The sequence below is a fragment of the Myxocyprinus asiaticus genome, chromosome 42 (genome assembly GCF_019703515.2).
Source record: "Myxocyprinus asiaticus isolate MX2 ecotype Aquarium Trade chromosome 42, UBuf_Myxa_2, whole genome shotgun sequence".
NCBI classification, from domain to species: Eukaryota; Metazoa; Chordata; class Actinopteri; order Cypriniformes; family Catostomidae; genus Myxocyprinus; species Myxocyprinus asiaticus.
The window spans coordinates 8,971,957-8,996,189 of record NC_059385.1 but is presented as its reverse complement, the minus strand read 5'-3'; the positions used below and the strand labels follow the sequence as shown (position 1 = coordinate 8,996,189).

Sequence of the window (24,233 nt, the reverse complement as noted above, 5' to 3'; positions counted from 1 at the left end):
TGATATTCCCTTTTGTGTTTCACTGAAGAAATAAAGTGACAGGCCTACACGTTTGCAGCCACAGGGTGAGTAAATGATCAAATAATTTTCTTTTCTGGGTGAACGATTCCTTTAAAAGTCATTTTAAACCCTGTTCTAACCCGGGGTTAGTCGTGTACTTTTTGGCAGCGCAACAAACACCCTCAACTCTCTTTCAGAATTACGTGAAACACTGCTTAACCCAAGATTATTTTCTTAGCACCCTTGTCGGTGACCTATATCGGGTTTGTGCAACAAAAGACAAACAAGAAATTGTCTCAGTAATTGCTTCAACTATCCAGTAGATGGCGATATATACCAGTGCTCCATAATCTGTTCTATGCTTAGTCATCGAAAACACAATCCGTGTTCTCTCTTTGTAAATAAACTGTCATAACTGTGATAGATGACCATCATTTGCTTGCAGTCGCTCAGAGAGAGAGAGAGAGAGAGAGAGAGAGAGAGAGAGAGAGAGAGAGAGAGAGAGAGAGAGAGAGAGAGAGAGAGAGAGAGAGAGTTCTGGCTTGTGAGTGCTCACCTGTCCAAGTGCCTCATCCTGCTCATTGTCTGGTGTCTACAGATTGGGGGTTTATTTATAGCCCTGCCTGTCTACCTCAAAGTACCATGATGCACCTCTCCCAGATCCTGAGTCTGGTGGCCTTTTTATCTGGGTCCCAAAGATAATTTCAAATATGATCTCACAAAAATATAAATAGAACAAAGGCACAAACTGTATCACCTGGACCCTCAGAAACAAACAGTTTGAAATCTGACCGAAACTACGTGTCAGTCGGGGACTTACCCAAAGTCACACAGATGATCTCTGCCATCAGATTTCCCTAAATCCAATTTAATCTGCTGTATCCTGGGAAGGGATTCCTCGGGCCGACCAATAGAGTTTCAGTATGTGACCATAAAGCAGTAGCCAGGTGGGAGGTTCACTTTGTGGCTGTAGTACTTTGTAGGCTTTGTTTTGGCTTTGAGCTCTGAAATGTTGTAACATAACTCACCTGGATAAACAGTGCTGTAGTTTATCAGCTAGGTTTCTAGTTTTGGGGGGTTTTGAGAGTCCTGTGTCTTTCTGATAGCACACTAAATTTGCTTCATCAATGTTTGGGATCCTAATATGATGATTCTTCTGTCTGCATGGCAAGGTCCAGTTTCTTCAAGAAGTTCCAGTCATCAGGATGGAGTAGATGTGCACCTGACACCCTAACAGGTGAGAGTGGTAGTGTATTCAAAAATGAACATCTAAAAGGAAATACTAGGAGTTCATTATGATGTCACACTTTTTTCAGTTTAGTTTCACACTGTAAAAAGTTTGTTGCCAGCAACTTACTGTAGCTAGAGGTTATGTACTGTATTTCATACCACAGTAAAATTACAGTAAAAATGACAGTAACAGCATACAGTATAATGACTTATAGTACATTTGTACTGTAATGTAAAATTAATTACGGTAAGTGTTTGTATGTGGGCTTACACTGAATCTAGTGCAGTAAACAAATGTTTAATCATAAAATGTTATCGGTGGTGGGCTTCTCTGTTCAAATTCAGTCAGTCAATATTCCTGCATTTTCTTTAACAGTAAAATGGTGATTACTGTCTTTTCCTGCTATAAATGATTTCAAGAAATTCAACACAAATCAACAGCAATATATTGTAAATGGTTTCTACAGTAAGACACCTTTGAAAAATACAGCAAAAATCATTTGCAGTGCAGATTTAAAGGTGCTGTAAGCAATTTTTCATCACAACAAAATGTTCCTACTCCCTTAAAGATATTAATGAAATAAGAGATATCTCACCGGTCTCTGTGACAGCTGTAGACTTTGTAAACAGCAAACAAAAATGTGTCTGCGGACATTGACGCTTTTCACCTGTCAATAATTTTGCTCGTTCTCATAGTGTTGTATTTTAAGCGGATCATTAAGGCTATTATTCATAATGTTTGTCAGTTGAGGACACTATAGTGCCACCGTTGAATTTGACAGCCACAGGAACAAACAATGATGCTCTTTTGCTCAGTTTTGGTCTCAAAATTATCTTTGGAGGGCGGGGTTTTGGAATGAGGGGCGTGGCTAATTCAACGGCTCAGTCACGTGAAAGCTTCAGAATGCTAAAATCGCTTACAGCACCTTTAAGTGAGCTTATTAATTAAGTCACATTCTATTACCATTTAATAAAGAATACATTTTCACTACTGCTCTGGACTTGCATTTTTCCTCTACTTTGTACAATTCTAGTTTACTCTGAAATTTGGTATTGTGATACTGTAGGACATTATTGGCTTCTTTATGATCAATCGTGTCTTTGTAAGTCACTTTTAAATTAATCATCTGCTTAATAAACATGTAATCTTCCTTCCTATTACATCATAGTGAATGACATGAGTCAGTCTGCTGGATGCAAGGCAAGAAAACATGCATAAATTGTGTATGTGTGTCCTTTTCCTGTTATAACCCAAAGTACCATCAAATTCGCGACTCACAAGAGAGCTGATGGCACAACCAAATGAACTGAGCAAACTCAATATCCAAATTGGAGGCACCTGTAGAGTGTGTGTGTGTGTGTGTGTGTGTGTGTGTGTGTTGGTGTGTGTGTTGCTGTGTGGGTTGGGGAGGATGTAGTGTTACACAGCACACAGATGGAGTGAGAGAGATGGAGGACAGATGGAGAGAAAGAAAAAGAGAGGGAGAGAGTTGGAGGACAGATGGAAGGAGGTGAGGTTTGGAGAGTGACTCAGCAGACAAACTGAGTGTTTGATGTGAAGGAACATCGCACCCTGATTGAGATGAGAAATCCTTCTAGATTTCTAGAAGACCCCAGTAATCTCACATGTATCTCAGAGATCTTAAAAGGATAGTTCGTGCCATCTGTGGGGTGAACTGAAGAAGGTCGCCCAGAACCGAGTGTGCTGCAGGACTGTTGCAGAGGCCCTATGTTCCAAGAGGAACTTAAGGGAATAAGCAAGCAAGCATGTCATCCCAGATGTGTATGACTTTCTTTCTTCTGCAGAACACAAATGGAAATTTTTAAAAGAATATCTCAACTCTGTATGTCCATACAATGTAAGTGAATGATGACCAGAAATTTGAATCTGCAAAAATCACATAAAGTCAGCGTAAAAGTAGTCCATAAGACTCCAGTGGTTAAATCCATGTCTTCTAAAGTGATATGATAGGTGTGGGTGAGAAATAGATCAATATTTAAGTCATTTGTTTTACTATACATGTCCACATTCACTTCCACATTCCTCTTCTTTTGTTTTTTTGTCCATTCCCATTCTTCATGGATGTCACTACCTACTGAATGGGATTGGTCAGAGGTGGAGATTCATGGTAAAAAAAAAAAAAAGGGACTAAAATATTGATCCGTTTCTCACCCACACTTTTTCATATAATTTCTAAATCATGGATTTAACCACTGGAGTCGTAATAATTATTTTATGATGACTTTATACGATTTTTGGAGATTTAAAGTTCTGGTCACCATTCACTTGCCCTATGGACCTACAGAGCTGAGATATTTTTTAAAAATTGTATTTTGTGTTCTGCAGAAGAAAGAAAGTCATACACATCTGGGTTGGCATGAGTGTGAGTAAATTATGAGAGAATTATAATTTTGGGGTGAACTATCCCTTTAACAATGTGCTCAGATTTGACAGGACACATCATCAATCAAAAGTCAAAGATTTATGAATCCAAACATTTCTTACCAAATTCTTCCAAGACCAAATGATCCCGAAGTTCCACACCAATTGTATAACACTATTCGGTTTTAAGCCTTTTACACTAACCCTTCTAAACTTGCAGCCACCTAAAGTTGCTGAAGTCTCTCTCACTAATTTTCTAAATTGTTTTGGTGACTATAGATGTTTAAAAATTTTAGAAAGAGCTTTTGACCATTTGCCGGATAATGTGTCATTTGATGGTGTTTTATTCATGCTGTAATTTCATTTCAATCTATATAATGGTACAGAGTTTCTATATGGAGATACAGCATAATGTGGCTAATGGTCACAAAAGTTGCCGCATCCATCCATCCGTCCGTCCGTCCATATCTATCTATCTATCTATCTATCTATCTATCTATCTATCTATCTATCTATCTATCTATCTATCCCACCTTAGTATTGTTTAATGTCTAGTACATTGGCCTACAGACATGTGCTTATGGACTTCATTTCCCAGCGCGCATTGCGTGGATGTTTCCCACAGCTGACAGACAGTGAGCAGCAGAGACGCACAGCAGAACGCGAAGCTCGCACGACCCGATCATCCGCGCTGCCTGCACAGCACACTTGGATTTTGAATTATCTTGAACCAGATCTCTCTTTTTATTTATTTATCCTGGATCCCAATAGAGACTTTATCTATTGTGCATTTGGCATTCAGTGCAGTCTAATGGCATGCAACTGTATCAGTGCATGTGGATTCTATTATTATTATTTGTAGCTGCTATCATCTCTCCATCCACGCCGAGCCCGATGCAGTGGGATGGATGGTGTTAGAGTGGGGGTGATGATGGTGGAGGAGAGTGATGAAAAGAGGGACAGCGGCAGCAGTGGCGCAGCGATGGCCGCGCTACACCAGTGTGAACTGATCCAAAACATGATCGACATTTCCATCTCCAGTTTACAAGGGCTCCGGACCAAATGCGCGGCGTCCAACGATCTCACGCAGCAAGAGATCCGCACTTTAGAGGTAACAGCAGGACTGGGAGTCGATTCCATAAAGAATCGATTCTTCGATTCCAATGCGTTGGGATTCCGATTCCGTCTAGGGGAATCGATTCCGCAGGGGCGTGACATGATCGTTTGTCATTCATGCTATAAATCATAAATAGTGTTAAGTATGCTTTTGTTTACTGCAAGATTTCACTTTGTCTACCGTTTTTTCCTTTTATTCTAAAGAATCGAGAAAATTAGTCTGGATTCGACTCTTGGAATCGTTTCCGAGGAGTCAATTACAAAATTTCTGGAATCGAACAGTCCAAGGTAACTGGGGCCGAAGTGCACCGTCATTAAAGAACAGAGCAATCTCTCTCTCTCTCTCTCTCTCTCTCTCTCTCTCTCTCTCTCTCTCTCTCTCTCTCTCTCTCTCTCTCTCTCTCTTTTGCACTGCAGCTGTTTATTGTGGTGCATTATAGGAGCGCGCGGAGTTGGAAATAAAACTCCCCGTGCAAAAATGTACAATGGTATCATCACATTCTAGGTGCTATTGTTACTGTAAAAGAATGACACATTAATATGGGATCTGCTTCAAACTGCACTTTCAAAAAAATGTACTTTGGTATTACCATGTTTTTTTGGTCTATTTAAAGTGGTATATCATTCAATAGACCTACTATATAGGTGATATGAAATATATAGGCTATATGTGAAAGTAACATGGTATTACTATATTATACCATTACTGCACCTTTCTGTAAGGACCTTCAAGAATAAGCATGGAGCATTGACATATACATGAAGTTTACAGCACACCAACCCAGTGAGGGCCTTTATTTGACCTGGTTCTGTGGGTTAGGGGAAATATTTTTGGCAGTAAGTTGCTGCGTAAAACCCATCCGGGCACAACATCCCTGCAGCATCTCTGGAACAGAACCCATCCTGATATGTCTGACATCAAAGTCATCATAGCCTTCATTGGACTATCAGTCAGTGTGATGCTTTTCCGATAGTGTCTCACCCTCAACTTCCAGAACACTGGCGTTTAAGTGTCAATATTGATGTGTGCTCCACCTGCAAAGTGCCCCAATGCTCCACCTGCAGGGGTAATTAATGAGGAATCAATAGTGTCATGGTATGGACGGAGTCCTGGCCTGTGCAAACGGCCCCGGTGGGCATGTAGTTTGAGCACTAGGTAATGTTGGGAACACATGGCCTAGAATAACAGTGGGATAAAGATGTTTTTGAAATTTGAGATGTTTCCTCAGAGGATTATGAGGTTTTCAAAACAACTAAGAGTTACGGATCTGTGGTTCGATACATGGTTTTGTTGGTGGTTGCCAGGGGGTTGCTTTGAGGTTGCTATGGTCTTAGGAGTGGTTGCTAGGTGGTTACTTACTGTCTCAAAAAAAAAAAAAAAAAAAAAAAAAGCACCTCAAATATCTATTATCTTCTTGTCTCAAGGTAAAGCGCAGGTTCCTCCCTCAATGTGACTTGATAGGATTTTTTTCACCTGTTTTATTGTAAGTAGTTTTAGGTAAATTTTAAGTAAACACTCAGTATCTTTCATGTCCAAAGCACAAACGTTGTGGGACATGTTAGGATCCAAAATCTAGTTGTTAGGGTTAGGAGTTTGTTCAGATGCCTAACCCTGAGTATGAGCAATAGTAAAAGTGATGCATACCTTAGCAAACAACATGAATTATTTGTGAAACCATTATGATGGGTCATCAATTTGTTGCAAAGATAAAACATTTTATGAGCAAAAATAAAACCAAAAGTGTTTTTGTATAATGATGCAAACTGGCTCCTTCAGTTGTACTTCTTGTTCTAGCAGGAAGTCAACTGTTCTACCAGTGTCAGGTCAGACACCACTGGGCCCTTCGCTCTTATGTCTACAGGAAATGGTGCAGTCACTGCTGGGGAGGGATTGGTCAAGCCTACTTCCTCTATATTGCAACTCTACGGGTTGTGACTCCTTCGCAGCCTGTAGATGTTGGTTATCTTTGCATTTCCATGTTTTTGATTAGTTGTAATGCATACTAGGTGGTGAATGACAAACTCTCAGGTACACAGCCCAGGTGCGATTTTAATTTGGCTTGCTGCTCCATCTAGCTAATTCTGTAGTTCTGAGAAGATGCTTGCTTACCTGGGAACTAATCAATAAAACAGGTCCATGCATTGAGAACATACTTTAATAAGATTCGTTCAGATGTATAACAGGCCCTGTATGCTTGTTAATGCTTGTGCAGAACAACAGATATGAAGTGGTCCGATTCAAAACCTCAGCACTTCCCCTACACTTTGCTCAATCAAGAGAGACTTGAACTCACATTAGATTCTCACTGAAAGCTCTTTATAACATCACTTCACATCTTTTTTTAAAAGCTTGCCACTCTGGCCAGGAGAAAATGATTTCTCTCTCTGGAATAATTCATTATTCCTCTCACTGGCTGAAGAACTGCATAGTGATGTTTGACCGAATGTTCACACTCTCATCTGTTCTGCTATTCTGCAGATCGCTACTTGTTTTCGGGACCCCATCCAATCGCTCTGTTTTTGCAGGTCTGTTTCTTACTAACATGACAGTCGCTGTTTGCCTAACGAGGTCCTACACATGTAGAACATTCTTGTTGATTATGAAACAACATAATTTTTTTTTAAAGAAATGGAGGGACGAGTTGAAACCAATTTATTTTGTTTACCATTATGCCAAAAATGCCATCGATTGAGCTTAACTTGTATTGAGCTTTTAAAGCTGAGTAAGTTGTGTGTGAATCGCAGAGAGTAGCATGAGCCTCCACATGCTGGGAGTCTCCACGGTGTCATGCAGAGCAAGCCACGTGATAAGATGCACGGAATGACTGTCTCAGAAGCAGAGGCAACTGAGAATTGTCCTCCGCCACCTGGATTGAGGTGAGTAACCGTGCCACCACGAGGACCTTCTAAGTAGTGGGAATTGGGCATTCCGAATTGGGGAGAAAAGGAAAAATAAAAAATAAAAAAGTTATGGTTAAGAGAAGGGAGAGGGTTATGGCAATAAGTGGTTGATATTTTTCCATGACCAAAATCGTCACTATTTCGTTATAGATCAGAGACACACAGCCAGAATGTCCCCAGTATGTCTTTTTTCAGGACTTGGGAATGTTAGTCTTGCACCAGAGCTGTTTCCCCAGCTGGTCTGAAGTGCGTGTGTCCACTTGAGTGAGATTTATATGTCTCCTCATATCTTTTCATTATGAAGATTTTGATGGACTGTGATGTTCTGTTCCGACAGCATGATCTGACTCTGAGATGCTGTCTCAGGAACGGCGTGACCTACTTATACGTGGAGATCTTCCATGTTTCTCTGGGTAAACGAGTTTGTTGATAATAACAAAGAGACTCAGATTGTCTGCGAGCTTTGCTCCAGAGGGTGCACATGCTGGGAGACTGGTCAGCTGTTGAAGGCCTCATCCGTCTGCACCCCCCCCCCCCCACCCAGCAGTGATGTTTGAGCTTTGCTGCGCATTTGTGTCGTGTGCTGTCGTGGCTGTGGCTATATTTAGATGTCTTCCTCCCTACGCGTTTTCAGGGTTGGTTGTTAAATAAGAAAATAATGACGTGAAGAGCATGTGCAGGGGAGAGAGGGGAGGTGAGAGGAAGACTGCCAGCCAATCGGCTTGCGTCCGTTTGAGGGCTCCCAATAGACTGGGGATGGGGAGGGGGTGACAGATTCAGCCAAGCAGAGCAGGTAAGAGATGTTCCATCATTACACGTTGGCTGTCTCTGTGCGGAGCTCTTTCCTAGAGGTTCAGCAGCACATCAGAGCTATGTCACAGCAGCCTGATGAGGAACCGTCATCATGGCAATCAAAAAATATCCTGTGTAGATAATCAGATAAGGTTAATTTTACGTTTAGTCTAAATAGTGTTCCTTGATGGCCACATTTTCAGTTCTTCACACTTTTGATTGTCGCATATATTTACTAAGGAACATTTTGCAATATAGCCAACACATGGAACAAAGAATAACAACACCCTAGTTTCTTCTTGGTTTGGAGGGGTTAGATTTGCAGGTGAAATTGGCCAGAGACATGCTAATCAATGTGGATCATGGCTTTACCGTATAGCTTTCATCTGTATTGTTGGGTTGAACTGGGGTCTTGTTGAATGATTTTATACCAATATATCTGTTGTCTCTGAGTAGCTGGGTGTCTTCCTGCCCTTTGGCTTTCAATCACATCTGCTGACCTCACTGAGCCGTTGTCATAACAGCCTGGTTCCCATGTTTACCATCATCTGCAGTGGAGCAGGTGTGACGCCCACCCAAAATACCACCAGTGTTGCCATAACAATGAAGTCATTAAAGAAAGATGTTTTGGTTGACTCGTGAAATGGCTGCACACTGTTTTTATTCTTGTATGTAGTGACTTTGAGGTGATTTTTTCTTGAGGCAGATTAGTTTGTCTGCATTTTAGTTTGTTCCTTGTAATGTTGTGTCACAGTGTGGAAACAGGTTGCCCCAGATATTCCTCAATAAGTTTCTTCTTATTAAAACTTATTGAAACTCTGATGTTGTGTAGATTACATCTACAGACTGCATGCCAACATGCCATGCAAAGATGCCTAGTTTTCACCATGTTTTTCTGTCTGTGGGAAAATCCCACTCTTGAAAACAAAAAACAAAACAAAACAAAAAACGTTGCTGACGACCCAGGAGTGTAGTTGCTAGGAAACCTGACGTCACACATTCACCAGTGTATTGTTATCTATGATGCGTGTGCATGTGTGTGTGTGTGTTCACCGTCTGCATGCAGCAACAGCAGCAAAGGCTCAGGAACTGCACAAGTCAGCAACAGAACAGAACCTTCCTAAAACATTTAAACCCGGATGTATGCGTTATGAGGATGAGAAATGAAATGAGAGCAATTAGGTTGATGTATTAGGTATCTGCTTATGCCAGTGAGAGAAAGAGTGAAATACAGAGATATTTTGTGATTTTAAATAAAGTAACTGCATAAGGTCAGGGTCAGTGGTCATTATGAAAGACACAGACCTTGAACCTTAAAGGAATAATACACCCAAAAATAAAAATTCTGTCAATATTTACTCACCCGCTTGTCATTCCAAACCCATATGAATTCAGGATTCATGGGAAAACCTAGAAATATCAGAAGATTTTTATATTTTAAAATGATAGTTTCCTTTGGAAAGGTAATGGAAATTAACACAATCTTAAAAGGCAGTGAAAATGCTCTGCTCTAAATTTTTTTTATCGATAATATAATTGTTTATTGTGAGTGCATTCTCTGTAAAATTATTTAAAATTAATCTTATCCAGTAATTACTGGAAAGGTAATTGAAAAGTCACGGAAGTTCATTGGTCAAAAGTTATGTGAACCTCCGGACTTACTTTTTACTGTGCACAATAAAAGAAGATATTTTGCAGAATGTTCAAGCTGCACTTCCAAACAATAAAGTGAATGGGGACTGGAGCTGGAGCTCCAAAAATGATCAAATTAAATTTCATAAGGCATTTTTCATTTTCATCTTGTTGCCACATTTCTTTAAAGTTTTACAGCTCTGATTTTCATAAAGAATCCAAATAAAGCATTTGGCATGGTTAAGATCTCCAGTGTAAAGACAAGAAGAGATTGTATATTTTATTGTTTGGCTGTTGATGTGGAGTTGGTGTGTATCTGCAGGCTTTATGAAATCCTGTTCATCTCTGTGACTGTCTAACAAAAACCCAAAATTACTTGAAAGTGGGTGTTTCTCTGCTTTTGAGCTGTGAGACTAGAGAACCAGGAATTGAGCCAGTACGATGGTCATCATGGTGGACATGAGCAGTCCCAACTTTTGAGAAGCCTAGATTTACGTAAAATAGTCATAGTCTTCTCTGTTTTTTTTTTGTTTGTCCTGTGTATAGTAATTTATTTCCATTCAGTTCTTCCAGAGGCGAGCTGCTGATTTTTCAGCAGCACACGCCAGACAGTCTTTTACCGGATTTTGATTATTCGGACGTTCTGTTGGACATTTTAGGAGCTGCGGTGCTATACAAGCGCTAAAAGACGCAAACGTGGGAAGCGAGCCGGCGCACTGGTCAAGCTCTGACAGCGTGTCTTTCAAACCGCGCTGCCAAGCATCTATCTAGCGAATCTCCACTGTGTTCCTAACAAAATGGACGAATTACTTCTCATCCGCAAAAATAAGGACTTTGCAAATTCTACTGCATTGTGCATCACGGAAACCTAGCTGAGTGAAGCCATTCCAGACAGCACATTACATCTCCCGGGCTTCCAGCTGTTCAGAGCGGATCGCACCGCGGAGTTAACGGGGAAAACGAGAGGCAGTGGAACGTGTTTTTACGTCAATTAATGTTGGTGCACAGATGTAACAATGCTGAAGAAGATGTGCTATCCTAATTTAGAGGTGCCCTTCATAAACTGTAAGCCTTTCTACTTGCAGTGGGAGTTTTCCTCGTTTATTCTTGTAAGTGTCTATATTCCTCCACACGCGTGCGTGAACACAGCGCTGCAACAGCTGGCTGATCACATCACAGACACGGAGCAACAACACCCGGACTCACTTATTATTATTCTTGGGGATTTTAACATGGCAAATCTCACACATGAACTGCCCAAATACAGACAGCACATAACATGCCCAACCAGAGACAGAAATACACTGGATCATTGCTACACAACAATAAAGGAAGCATATCGCCCAGTCCCACGTGCAGCTGTCTGGTTCATCTTCTTCCGACATAGGCAGAAACTAAAATCAGCTAAACCTGTAGTAAAGACTGTAAAAAGATGGACCAATGAAGCAGAGCTGGAACTACAAGCCTGCTTTGACTGCACTGATTGGAGTGTTTTTAAAGCTGCAGCCACAGACCTGGATGAGCTCACAGATACTGTTATATCATAAATGAGTTTCTGTGAGGACATGTGCGTTCCTATTAGGACTTATTTAACATACAACAACGACAAACCATGGTTTACAGCTAAACTCAGGCAGCTTCATCAGGCCAAAGAGGATGCTTACAGAAGTGGGGATAAAATCTTGTACAATCAAGCCAAATACAGACTGACAAAGGAGATTAGAGTGGCTAAAAGAAGCTATTCTGAAATGCTGAAAAAACAGTTTTCAGCTAACGACCCTGCAGTGTGGAGAGGCCTGAAAGACTTTACCGACTACAAGACACCATCTCCCAACACTGTAGGGAATCAACAACTGGCTAACGACCTGAATGTGTTTTACTGTAGATTTGAAAAGCCCATTCACACACCCCACAACCGCTCTGACCTTCACAGCACAAACATTTACACCTCCTGTCACCACCCTCCTCTCTTCTCCTGCTACTCAACATGCACTTAAGATCTGTGAAGGTTATGTGTGCTGTGTCTTCCTGAAACATAAGACAAGAAAAGCACAGGGCCCAGATGGTGTTTCACCCACTTGTCTAAAATCCTGTGCTGACCAGCTGGCCCTCAACTTCACACAGATCTTCAACAGATCACGGAGCAGTGGGAAGTTTCTTTATGCTTCAAATGCTCTACAATCATCCCTGTCCCAAAGAAACCCAAGATCAAAGGACTTAATGACTACAGACCTGTCGCTCTGACATCTGTGGTCATGAAGTCATTTGAAAGACTGGTGTTGGCCCACCTGAAGGACATCTCCGAACCCTTTCTGGATCCCCTTCAATTTGCTTATGGAGCAAACAGGCCTATGGATGATGCAGTCAATATGGGACTGCATTACATACTTCAACATCTAGAAAGACCAGGGACTTATGCAAGGATACTATTTGTTGACTTCAATTCGGCTTTTAACACCATCAACCCCGCTCTCCTATGGACTAAATTAACCCAGCTCTCTGTTGTCAGTGGATCACCAGCTTTCTGACAGACAGGTAGCAGCTAGTGAGAATGGGGAAATTCACCTCCAGCACATGTACAATCAGCACTGGTGCCCCCCAGGGATGTCTACTCTTCTCTGTCTACACAAATGACTGCACCGCCAAGGATCCCTCTGTCAAGCTCCTGAAGTTCGCAGACGACACTACAGTCATCGGTCTCATCCAAGATGACAATGAGGCTGTATACAGAAGGGAGGCTGAACAGCTGGCTGTCTGGTGCAGTCAAAACAACCTGGAGCTGAACACGCTTAAAACAGTGGAGATGAGAGTGGACTTTAGGAGGAACACCCCAACATTATCCCCGCTCACCATTCTGAACAGCACTGTGGCAGCAGTGGAGTCATTCAGGTTCCTGGGCACTACCATCTCACAGGACCTGAAGTGGGAGACCCACATAGACTCAATCTTCAAAAAGGCCTAGCAGAGGTTGTACTTCCTTCGCCAGTTGAAGAAGTTTAACCTGCCACAGGCACTGCTGATACAGTTCTATCAGCAGTCACTGAGTCTGTCCTCTGCACTTCTATAACTGTCTGGTTTGGTTCAGCAACAAAGTTAGACATCAGAAGACTTCAAAGGATAGTTCGGACTGCTGAACGGATTATTTGGTTCTCACCTTCCCACCCTCCAAGAACTGTACACTTCCAGAGTGACGAAAAGGGCTGGTAAAACCACTCTTGACCCCATTCACCCAATACACTTCCTCTTCGAACTGTGCCCTCTGGCCGGCGCTACAGAGCACTGAGCACCAGAACAGCCAGGCACAGGAACAATTTTTTCCCTCAGCTCATCCACCTCATGAACAGTTAAAACGGCACCCAAATACTTTCCTTTGGTCAATACAACCATGTGCAATATTCAATCCATCCATTCCTACTTATATCCATATTTCATTTATATTCTTTAACATATCCTACCTCTTCTTCAATATATTACATCACCTGCACATAACTGTATATCTGTATATAAAATATTTTAACAACATTATTGCGCTATTGTATATTTCTATTTTTTATTAGTTATATCTTATTTTTATTATTTTTTATGTCACTATATCTATATATGTTTAAATGTAAATGTTGTATGTCTGTATATACATACATGGAAGCTTCTGTTACCATGACAAATTCCTTGTGTGTATAAGCACACATGGCAATAAAGTTCATTCTGATAGTTACATTGATCTAACTATAACGAAGAGTCAGCCATGATTTTTTCCTGATCCAGCTAGAATCTAGCTTAAACCAGCTGACGTATCTGTTTTATGTATCAGTTTTACATGATATCTAGCTTGTCCATGCTAGTGTAGATGGTTAATCAGCTGATCTCTTAGCTAGTGGACCTGGTTTCGGCTTGGTAAACCATCTTAGTCAAGCAGGATAGAGCTAATTGATCACTTTGAACCAATATCAAAGTTACCTTGTTCCAAAACCCAGCTTGTGACAAATGTTTTCTGCTAGTTTTAACTGTGGTTTCTATGGTATTGCTGTGGTTTCTGTAAACTATAGTTAAACTTGATTTTTTATGAAAAATGTAAAAACTCTAGAACTGCCATATTTGTAATAAAAAAGTAAGTTCCCTCTCTTAACCATTTACATTATTTAAAATGAACCCAAGCAACCATTTTTGTTTGTGGTTATTAAAAAAAATAAAATAAAAAAAAAAGTAAAAATGACCATTAAAGAACATTGTTTAAATTCTTTTTGGTTGTCAGACAAAAAAAAAAAAAAAAAAAAAACTTCCCAGCAACATTTTGCAAACATTATTTTATGGCATTAGTTTTAAAACCAAAAAAATAAAAATAAAATAAAATGTGTTCCTTGAATGTTAGAATTTGGTTCCCCAAAATATAATCACACTGGGGATTACATTTCCACCAAAAAACATAGTTTCTATTGTTTATGTTAAAATTGGAAGTAAAAAAAAAAAAGTAAAAAAAAAAAAAAAAAAAACAGAACAGTGGCTTAGAACTGTTGCAAATACTTGTTGTCCCAATAACATTATGCAGAATCTGTACATAAGCACTTTGATAATGGCTGTAAAATCACTCTTTGGCTTAGAGTGGTTCAGGTCCTTCCAATGTGAAATGTGCAGTGTGAGAGCAGACCTTGTGCTGCTGAATGCTTGTGTGAAGCTTTTTTTTATTATGCTGAAATCTGAGCACTGTTTAAAAACCCCCAGACCTCAAGCACTTGACACAAATTACAATATTGACTGCGATGGATAAAAGCTTTTCGATGGCAGTTGAGCTTTATTGAGTGGAGTACTCAATGTCCTCTGTGTAATTAGCATTTAGCTGTTAGCAATGGAGCTTTAATTGGTTGTTTATCAACTCTGACCTGCTGCAAGGTGCTTTCCATTGCTTGTCCTCCTACGCACCTTGACCTCCAACCCTGGCTGGTGTTTGTTGTGCTGTCTGCAATGAGATGCTTGCCTTCAGTGCCTGAGTCTTTTGTTAGCTTCTGCCGTGACAGCATACTCAAGGTCTTTTCAAAAGAGGTCTCAAAAGAGACCGTGTGTGAGCTGATGGTTCTTGAGAGGTTTTTGTTGATGCTCTGATCTACCTGTTCAGGTGTCTTCTTTCAGAGATGTGTGCAATGTGCATGCGTTCATGCAATGGAGATAAAGACAGATCCTTCAGCCAGAAATTCCCCAATGTAATGATAAGATTATTACAACAAAGCAAGGAAAAAATGACTCACTGTGAGGATAGTTTGAGTATATAGGGAACAGTTTGAGAATGTAGGGATCATTTTGAATATGAGGGCATTAGTTTGTGTAAACAAGGATCGGTTTGAGTATATAGGGATCATTTTAAATATTTGGGGATCACTTTGAGAATGTAGGGATCTGTACTGGCCTCACGTTTCGATTCAAAGGGTAACAATTTGATTACAAAACGATTCTCGATGCATCACAATGCATCTTGTCCTCCAAATTGTTTTATCAATACACACTTAGTTTTAAATTATTAAAGTTAGAATTAATCAATCCCTAGCCTTTAACTATATCCACAACTATCATTTGCTGGCACAGGATGGCTACATGAGATATCTGCTTCTGTGAGAGTGCAGATGTCAGCTTCTACTTTCCACACCACAGGTGATAATAAAGTGACACAAATAGCGGGGTTGCTGCTTAAGAAATCAGTCAAGCATCTCATATGCGCACTGTTCCGACGAGTGAGAGACCAGCAATGAGCAACATCGGGGGTTCAAGCTCCAGCACTGCCAAGATGCCACTGTTGGGCCCTTGAGCAAGGCCCTTGACCCTATCTGCTCCAGGGGCGCTGTATCATGGCTGACCCTGCACTCTGACCCCAGCCTAGCTGGGATATGTGAAAAGAAGAATTTCACTGTATATGTGCAAATGTATAATGTGTGATAAATAAATAAAATTAATTAATTAACAGCCAAAATAAAAGAGAGCACAAGAGGAGAGAAAGGCATTAGGAAGCAGGAGATAATAATTTAGAAATTTAGAAATTTTCGAAAATAATTCAAAAATAAAAACATCACAATCAGTGCAATAAACACAAATAAACTCTCCCGTTGCTATGTGCGTGAGTTTGTGAATGAAATTCTGAATTGTAGTTTCAGTCAGGGATGATGGTCATGTGGTTGATACATCCAGTCTGCAATCTGTTCTGTAATGTACGCTTGGCTTTTGTATAGGCCTGTGTGTGTCTGACCATTTGTTTCTAGCGCCTCACTCTGGCACGCACATAAGCACCATTGTGCTGCCGTGGTTTAAATTGAACTCAGAAACTATTCTGAATTTTTTAGAATCGATTCAGAATTGTTGGAGAAAGAATTTTATATGCGGATTCTCCATGCATCTGAGAATAAATGTTTTACCCCTACTGAGTATGCAAGAATCTGTTTGAGTATATATGGATCAGTTTAATTATGTACGTTATGTGGGCACTTTTTGAGTATTTTGGGATCAGTTTGACAATGGAAGGATGATTATCGTATATCAGTCTGAGAATGTGGGGATCAGTTTGAGTATGTGGACTTGCGCTTGTGTATTTTTCGATCATTTCATTGGATCAAAACTATGGAAGAACAGAAATGGAACTATAGGAATTGTGTTGTTTCTAAAAAAAAAAAAATCCAAAATAAATACAAACTATGTAATATTTTAGCATATTCAAAGTAGCCACCCTTTGCATAACATTTTCAGAAATGTACTCTTGACATTTTCTCAACCAACTTCTTGAGGAATCATCCTGGGATGCTTTTTAAACAGTATTGAAGGAGTTCCCATCAATACTGGGCACTTATTAGCTGATTTTCTTAATTATTCAGTCCAAGTCATCAATTTCAAAAACGTATTTTTTTTTTTAAATACAATTTTAGTTTTGTAATGAAATAAATTAATATGTTGGCACAATTATATTTTCTGTCTACAAAACTAATTTCAAACATTTAATCATACACCTTAAAATCAAAAGGTTTTTAAGATCATGAGAATTATTTCAGTCAAGTGACCCCAAACTTTTGAATGGCAGTATATATATATATATATATATATATATAATATACAATATTTGAGCATGTACTAATCAGTTTGAGTTTTTGGTGATCAGTTTAATCATAGGTTATGTAGGACTCAATTTCAAAAAAGAGTATTTTAGGATCAGTCTTAGATTGTGGGGATCAGTTTGAGTTTGTGGATGTGAATTTTAGTATATTTGGATAATATTGAGTTTGTAGAGATCAGTCTGAGTATGTGGGGATCAGTTTGCACATTTTGGGCATATGAGGATCAGCTCAAGTGTTTTGGGGTCAGTTTAAAAGTATAAGGATCAGTTTGAGTTTTTGAGATCAGTTTGAGTGTATACAGTATATTTGGGGATATTAATCAGTATGAGTTTGTGGTGATCAGTTGGACAATTTGGGAATAAGTTTGAGTATATTTGAATCAATTTGAGTATGAGAGTATCAGTTTGTGTACATAGGGTATATGGGTATGAGTTTGAGTATTTTAGAATTAGTCTGAATATGTGGGGATCCATTTGAGTATTTTGGGATCAGTCCGAGTATGTGGGGATCAGTTTCTTCATAGGGTATGTGGGACTCAGTTTAAGTATTTTAGGATTAGTCATAGTATGTAGGGATCCGTTTAGCACATTTTGGGTAAGTGGGGATCAGTTCCAATGGAGTATTTTGGGGCCAGTTTAAAAATATATGGATCAAGTTTAGTTTTTGGGATCAGTTTGACTATACAGTTGAAGTCAGAAGTTTACATACACTTAGGTTGAAGTCATTAAATCAAATTTTTTAACCACTCCACAGATTTCATATTAGCAAACTATAGTTTTGGCAAGTCGTTTAGGACATCTACTTTGTGCATGACACAAGTAATTTTTCTAACAATTGTTTACAGACAGATTGTTTAACTTTTAATTGACTATATCACAATTTCAGTGGGTCAGAAGTTTACATACACTTAGTTAACTGTGCCTTTAAGCAGTTTGAAAAATTCCAGAAAATTATGTCAAGCTTTTAGGCAATTGGCAAATTAGCTTCTTATAGGCTAATTGGAGTCAACTGAAGGTGTACCTGTGTTTTGTTTTTTTCTCCCCAATTTGGAATGCCCACCCGGATTGAGGCGTAGTGACTCGCCTCAATCCGGGTGACGGAAGATGAATCTCAGTTGCCTCCACGTCTGAGACCGTCAATCCGTGCATCTTATCACGTGGCTTGTTGTGCGCATTACCATGGAGACATAGCACGTGTGGAAGCTTCACGTTATTCTCTGCAGCATCCACGCACAACTCAACACGCGCCCCACCAAAAGTGACCCACATTATAGCGACCACGAGGAGATTAACCCATGTGACTCTACCCTCCTTAGCAACCGGGCCAATTTGGTTGCTTAGGAGACCTGGCTGGAGTCACTCAGCACGCCCTGGATTTGAACTCGCAACTCCAGGGGTGGTAGTCAGCGTCTTTACTTGCTGAACTACCCAGGTACCCCCTGTGGATGTATTTTAAGGCATACCTTAAAACTCAGTACCTCTTTGCTTGACATCATGGGAAAATGAAAAGAAATCAGCCAAGACCTCAGAAAAAAAAATTGTGGACCTCCACAAGTCTGGTTCATCCTTGGGAGCAATTGTACAAACAATAGTATGCAAAACACCATGGGACCACGCAGCCATCATACCGCTCAGGAAGGAGACTGTGGCAGCAGGGGCTTGGTCAAGCATCTCTCCGGAGAAAGAGAAAGCGGTAAGGGCGCTACACCTGAGCTAAATTATGTCTTACACCTGTCACTAATTTCAGTGAGCATGGGGAGAGCGGCATAAATAGAGCCACACAGCACTTAGTCGGGGAGAGAGACTGGACCCGACAGAGCCGAGCCAGAGCAAAGATTTTTAGTAATGAGAGTTTATTTGTGAAGCAGTGTGTGATAGTTCTTTAACTTAGTGCTTAAAGTGAAACTGTAAATTTGTGCTGCGAAGAGGGAAAAATAAATCCTTACCTTAACAAGGAAAGCTGCTTCTCGCCTCCTCTTTTACAGAGACGCATTCTATCTCCTAGAAATGTACGTAGTTTGGTGTGAAAAGTGCATATCAATCCCAGAACAATAGCAAAGGTCCTTGTGAATATGCTGGAGTAAACAGGTAGACAAGTATCTATATCCACAGTAAAACGAGTCCTATATCGACATAACACAAAAGGCTGCTCACCAAGGAAGAATCCACTGCTCCAGAACCGCCATAAAAAAGCCAGACTACAGTTTGCAAGTGCACATGGGGACAAAGATCTTTGGAGAAATGTCCTCTAGCCTAATGAAACAAAAACTGAACTGTTTGGCCATAATGACCATTGTTATGTTTGGAGGAAAAAGGGTGAGGCTTGCAAGCCGAAGAACACCATCCCAACCGTGAAGCATGGGGGTGGTAGCATCTGAGTTTCTAGGGATCAGTCCGAGGATGTGCTACAGTTTGCACATTTTGGGTATGTGGGGATCAGTTTGCATTTACAGGGTATGTGGGAATTAGTTTAAGTATTTTGGTATCATTTTGATGATACAGGGATACGTTTTTAGTATACATAGGTATGAGGGGATCAGTTTGATCATTTTGGGATCAATATGTGTACCGATCAGCTTGAGTGGTTGGGTATGAGTTTGAGCTTGACTATGCAGGGATCACTTTGAGTATATAGAATCACTTATGTATTCTTATATACTCAATGTTCAAATTTTGAGGTAACGGTAGCTATTGTAATGATGATAGATGGATGAAGTATGTCTGGCTGCTGCTGTTCGCACATAAAAGTGGGTTTCTTCTCATTAAAACAGTGATTGCAGGCGGCAGCAGTGGGATGGGGGGTGGCAGGGGGAGGTGTGAAAGGATGACTCGTTTTATGTCCGTCGGCCTCATGGTAACGGGCCTCCTCTGTGCGTCAGTGAGCCGCTGACCAGAACTGTCACAGCAGGTGAGCCCTTCTCTTACCCTACTCCCTCTTTCTCTCTCTCCCTCTCTTGTTCTTCCACTTCTCCTTCCTTCTTTCTGCCTCTTTACGGCATCATTGCTTCTTTTCTGCTGAGGTGTCTGTGTGTCCTTTTTAAAGGGATAGTTTCATCATGACAGAATGACAGCCTCGGTCACTATTCACTTTCACTGTATGGAAAAAAATATGCAATAAAAGTGAATGGTGACTGAGGCCCTTTTTATTATCCATGGTTGAAATAAAGTCCTTGCTGTCGTCAAATGCATTGGTGAATTGGAGGCGGATTTTTCATATGCTGCTTTGGTCAGCATTCTGCACCGATCTGTAAAATTCCTCCTACGTTAGCTAGTGCAGTTTGTTTATTAAAGGGTTAGAGCTTTACCTTTAAGGATTTAGGAATGTTTCCCACTATGTTGATTATACAAATCTATACCAACAGTCTGGAATGGGGAAAATCTTGCAGTCCTGCGAGAACTCTGCAATCGTGTTAGAGGTATCTGTCTGACCGAACGCATTTGCTGGCACGTGCAGCAGGCAACAGACAGTGATGGCGTTTGACGAGACGGACTGGCGTCTTAGCCTCCGTGTGAACTCTGTGTCTCGCGGAGCCGTGATGTCAGAATGCTCCCACCGGCAGCGCAATGTTCCGATGACACTCGGTTGCCATGCCAGCAGTGAAGTCGCCCCCATGAGGAGGGCTGCAGCTCCCTTCCATATAATAACAGTTATTTATAGCTGACAGCCCTGTTTGCTGAAGGGGAGCACAAAAAAATAGAAAGGGAGAAAGAGAAAATCCAGTCAGATTTCAAACTGCATGCGCTCAGATGCCATGTTAATTATCAGACTAGCAGGTGCTGCGATTAATCTGCGGTTGAGGCGAAATCTGTCCATGTTTTGTCCTTTTCTAAATTCTAAGAGATGTTTCCTCTTTAGAATTTCTCACTGCAGTAATGCAAAGCTTTGGATCGGAGCTGATTTCAACATGTTTGTTACTTTGATTTTTTTTCCCCTACTGGAAAGACATGCATACTGCATTACATCCAGAGAGAACATGCATCATTGGTGATATCACACACACATCATTAAAGGTTTTTTCTCATTTGGCATGCAATTGAACCTAAATTAAATATAGCAAGTTGTAACACGTAGTAAGTTTTGTGTCAATATGCTAAAGTGTTGCGGAGTTATAGCATCCAGTCCAAGTTCATGGGTTCGATTCCCAGGTAACTTACGTACTTATAAAATGTATACCTTGAATGCACTGTGAATCGATTTGGATCATCTACAGAATTCATCTACAAAATCCATGAATGCTCACAGAGGTGTCCATCATGCTTATTTAAAATTTTTGTTCCTCGCTCCTTATAAATCCTTGTTCATACAGCTGTATGTGAAATTGTCCTGAAACCTGCAGAGGCAATAAAGGCCTCTCTTAAGCTCCACCCCCTCTGACAGCCCCTCCCTCATGTGTTGTGTGCTCTGCTGTCCCCTGCAGGTAAAGCTCATGAAGTACATCTGTAAACAGTTGCAGTGTAAGCAGAAGGTGCCAGACACAGAGCGGCCAGCTGCCCTGGACAGCTACCCAAGACTGGAGGATTGGTTACGCATTATCAACGTCAGACCTGAGCTCATAGAGGTAATGCATGTGTGTGTGTTTTTGGAAGAGAGAGAATCGTAATGCTGTGTATTTTTTTCAGCTGGATTCATTAAAGTTGAAATACATATCCAGTTGTATGTAACACATTGATTTGCTTGTGAATATTCAGGACTTTTATAATAGTATCTAATGTCTGTAAGCCTCACCAAGAGTCATATTTGTCTGGGTCATATTTCACCCCACAATCAAAAGAAGAAAATATTGAAATTCCATTTTGCAAAAAGAAAATGAATCTTATTTTTAAGACCATTGCAATGTTTTGCATTGTGACATTATTTTTATGGAAATTAAGACATTATAACCCCACCCTTATTCTAATTACTGTAATGTAAAAAAAAAATAGTATTATTTAAAAACAAATACTGTATTGTACTGTACTGGATTTAGGATCTAATGAGAATCATCATTGAAAGTGATGAAAATGTTCAAATCCAAATGTTTTACACCATTGACAATCTTTTTCACATTTCCAGGTTTGGGATGCGGAAGTAAACTATAGCAGGGAAACTTAGAGGTACATGGGAGACCACAGCTAAAAATATTATTTTTGAATTCCCTTTTAGTCCAACAGCAAAGGAAAAAATCCACTATTACCTTTCCAAAGGAGAAAAAAAATTAAATAAAGCGAGATGGATTACGACAGTCAGAAGTGTGAAAGATGCCAAATATACTGTCACTCACTCAGTATCTGATTTTGAAACCCCATCTCAGCAGTGTTGACTATTTAAAAAAAAAAAAAAAATGACTGCCAGGGAAATATAACACAAAGAATAATATTATACATGTACATAAAAATAAAAATAAAAAAAAATGATAAAAAAGTTATACTTATGATGCCAAATTAAGGCTTAAATGTGTCATCACAGTCTGTGAAAAGGGTTTATTCTGTAAGGGAATGCGTTTAAAATGGCATGACAATTGTCTTCAAAATAGGGTTTATTTTCTTTATGCCAAATAATAATAATAATAATTTGGGGGTGAAATTTTACTTATACATGTTAAGATTGACCCATCGCAGGGTCGTAGATTCCAGGGGGATGGGGGTAGGCAACCCCCCAATAATCAAAACAAGTACAACAACCCCCTCCCCCCCCCCCCACACACACACACACATTGTTTACCTCATGATCAGTGGAATTGTGTAAATGTTTCACGCTGCAACCCCCCCAATGTTCAAGCCAGATTTACGCCCTTGCCTATCGCCATTGCCATGTGTAATTGCCCAAATGTTCTGGTTGTTTAAATGATACAAAAATGTGTTTATTAAATACTACACCAAATCCAGGTAATCCTTGCATCTTTTTAACAGATCATAACCAGGGGTCTAAATAAACAATGTCGGGTCTTCTTATAGGAATGTCTGAGGCTAGACATTTCAATTCCAGACATCTTCCATAATCGGGATTCTTCTTACAAATTCCCAATAGAAACAAGATCTGTAGACTGTTAGTGTTTATATGTGTGTAATAAAGAGGATGTATTAGTGTGTTTGTGTATGGTATAGTTTTATGTCCTTGAGTAGGGATGAGGAATTAGAAAATCTGCTGTGTTTTGGCAGTTTGGCCACAGCCACTTTCCCAGCAGACCTGAGATACACCAACTATAATCAACCAACATGCTGAGTCAGCCTATCTCTCTCTCTCTCAGCTCGCTACATTTTCTGATACTGTTCCCCCCTTTTCGCCCCATCATTTCCTTTCTCGTCTCTGCTGTCTCTATAATAAAAGTGGCAAAAAAAAACAAAACATTAAAACTCAGGGTAAGGTCATAAGTGAAGTCCAAGCATATGACGCCCAGGGTCAGACTGAACCTGTGAAGCTCAATGTGATTGTGAAGTTGGTGAGATTCAACATCATTTTGTGATCACGTGGAAGAGAGAGAGAGAGAGAGAGTGAGAGGAGGAATTCTCGGCTAATATGATACTAATATCACTCCAGCCTCAGGAGCTCCTCTCCTCTGTCAATCAGACCGGTTAGTAATTAGGGACTCGGATTAATTAGTATTAAGGGTCACGTGTCTTGGGAATTTGGAGTGGGGCAGTGAGAGAGAGAGGCAGAGCGAGCATTATTTACAGCAGAGAAATGGGGTGAGTATAGCCTGCCATATGTTGCCCCAACAAAACACTATAAATCTAAGAGAACCCCTGAAAATCTGCCAAATAACCATTTAACTGCCTGTTAGGAACATGTACGCATCTTTTGACATGTTTGAATTTTCTGTTTCTCTTGGACATATTACATCAGATTACAGAAGTTAAATGCATTGCAAATGCCATGTTGTGTCTTTACAGGTGCACTCAGTAAGTTTTTGCCAATTAAAAAAGTTTACATGAATAGCATTTTTTTCATATATGTTGAAAATGATGTACACTTACATTAGATGAAGACTCCAGTCATATCAGTAACCCAATAAAAGCTGTATAATTTTACATGGAACGGGTTGCCCCCACAAGGCCCCTGCCATGTTGACAGCACATGACAACCTGTGTCATGCAATTATCTGAGTTACTACCTAC

At 40.1% G+C, this 24,233-nt stretch overlaps 1 protein-coding gene across 6 annotated transcripts in view; it reads left to right on the top strand.

Moving 5' to 3' along the window:
* Positions 1–1,043: 1,043 nt before the first annotated feature.
* LOC127432823 (kinase suppressor of Ras 2-like) overlaps positions 1,044–24,233 on the top strand; it is a 44,261-nt gene continuing 21,071 nt past the window's right edge. For 3 of the 6 annotated variants that reach the window (XM_051684257.1, XM_051684256.1, XM_051684255.1), the window contains exons 1-2: positions 4,261–4,724; positions 21,557–21,697. In XM_051684257.1, the coding sequence (XP_051540217.1) occupies positions 4,518–4,724; positions 21,557–21,697 (348 nt within the window). In that variant the 5' untranslated portion in view covers positions 4,261–4,517. Of the gene's footprint in view, positions 1,238–4,260; positions 4,725–4,933; positions 5,018–17,140; positions 18,832–21,556; positions 21,698–24,233 lie in introns of those variants that run through there. The other 3 variants (XM_051684259.1, XM_051684260.1, XM_051684258.1) reach the window with 3 other exon arrangements.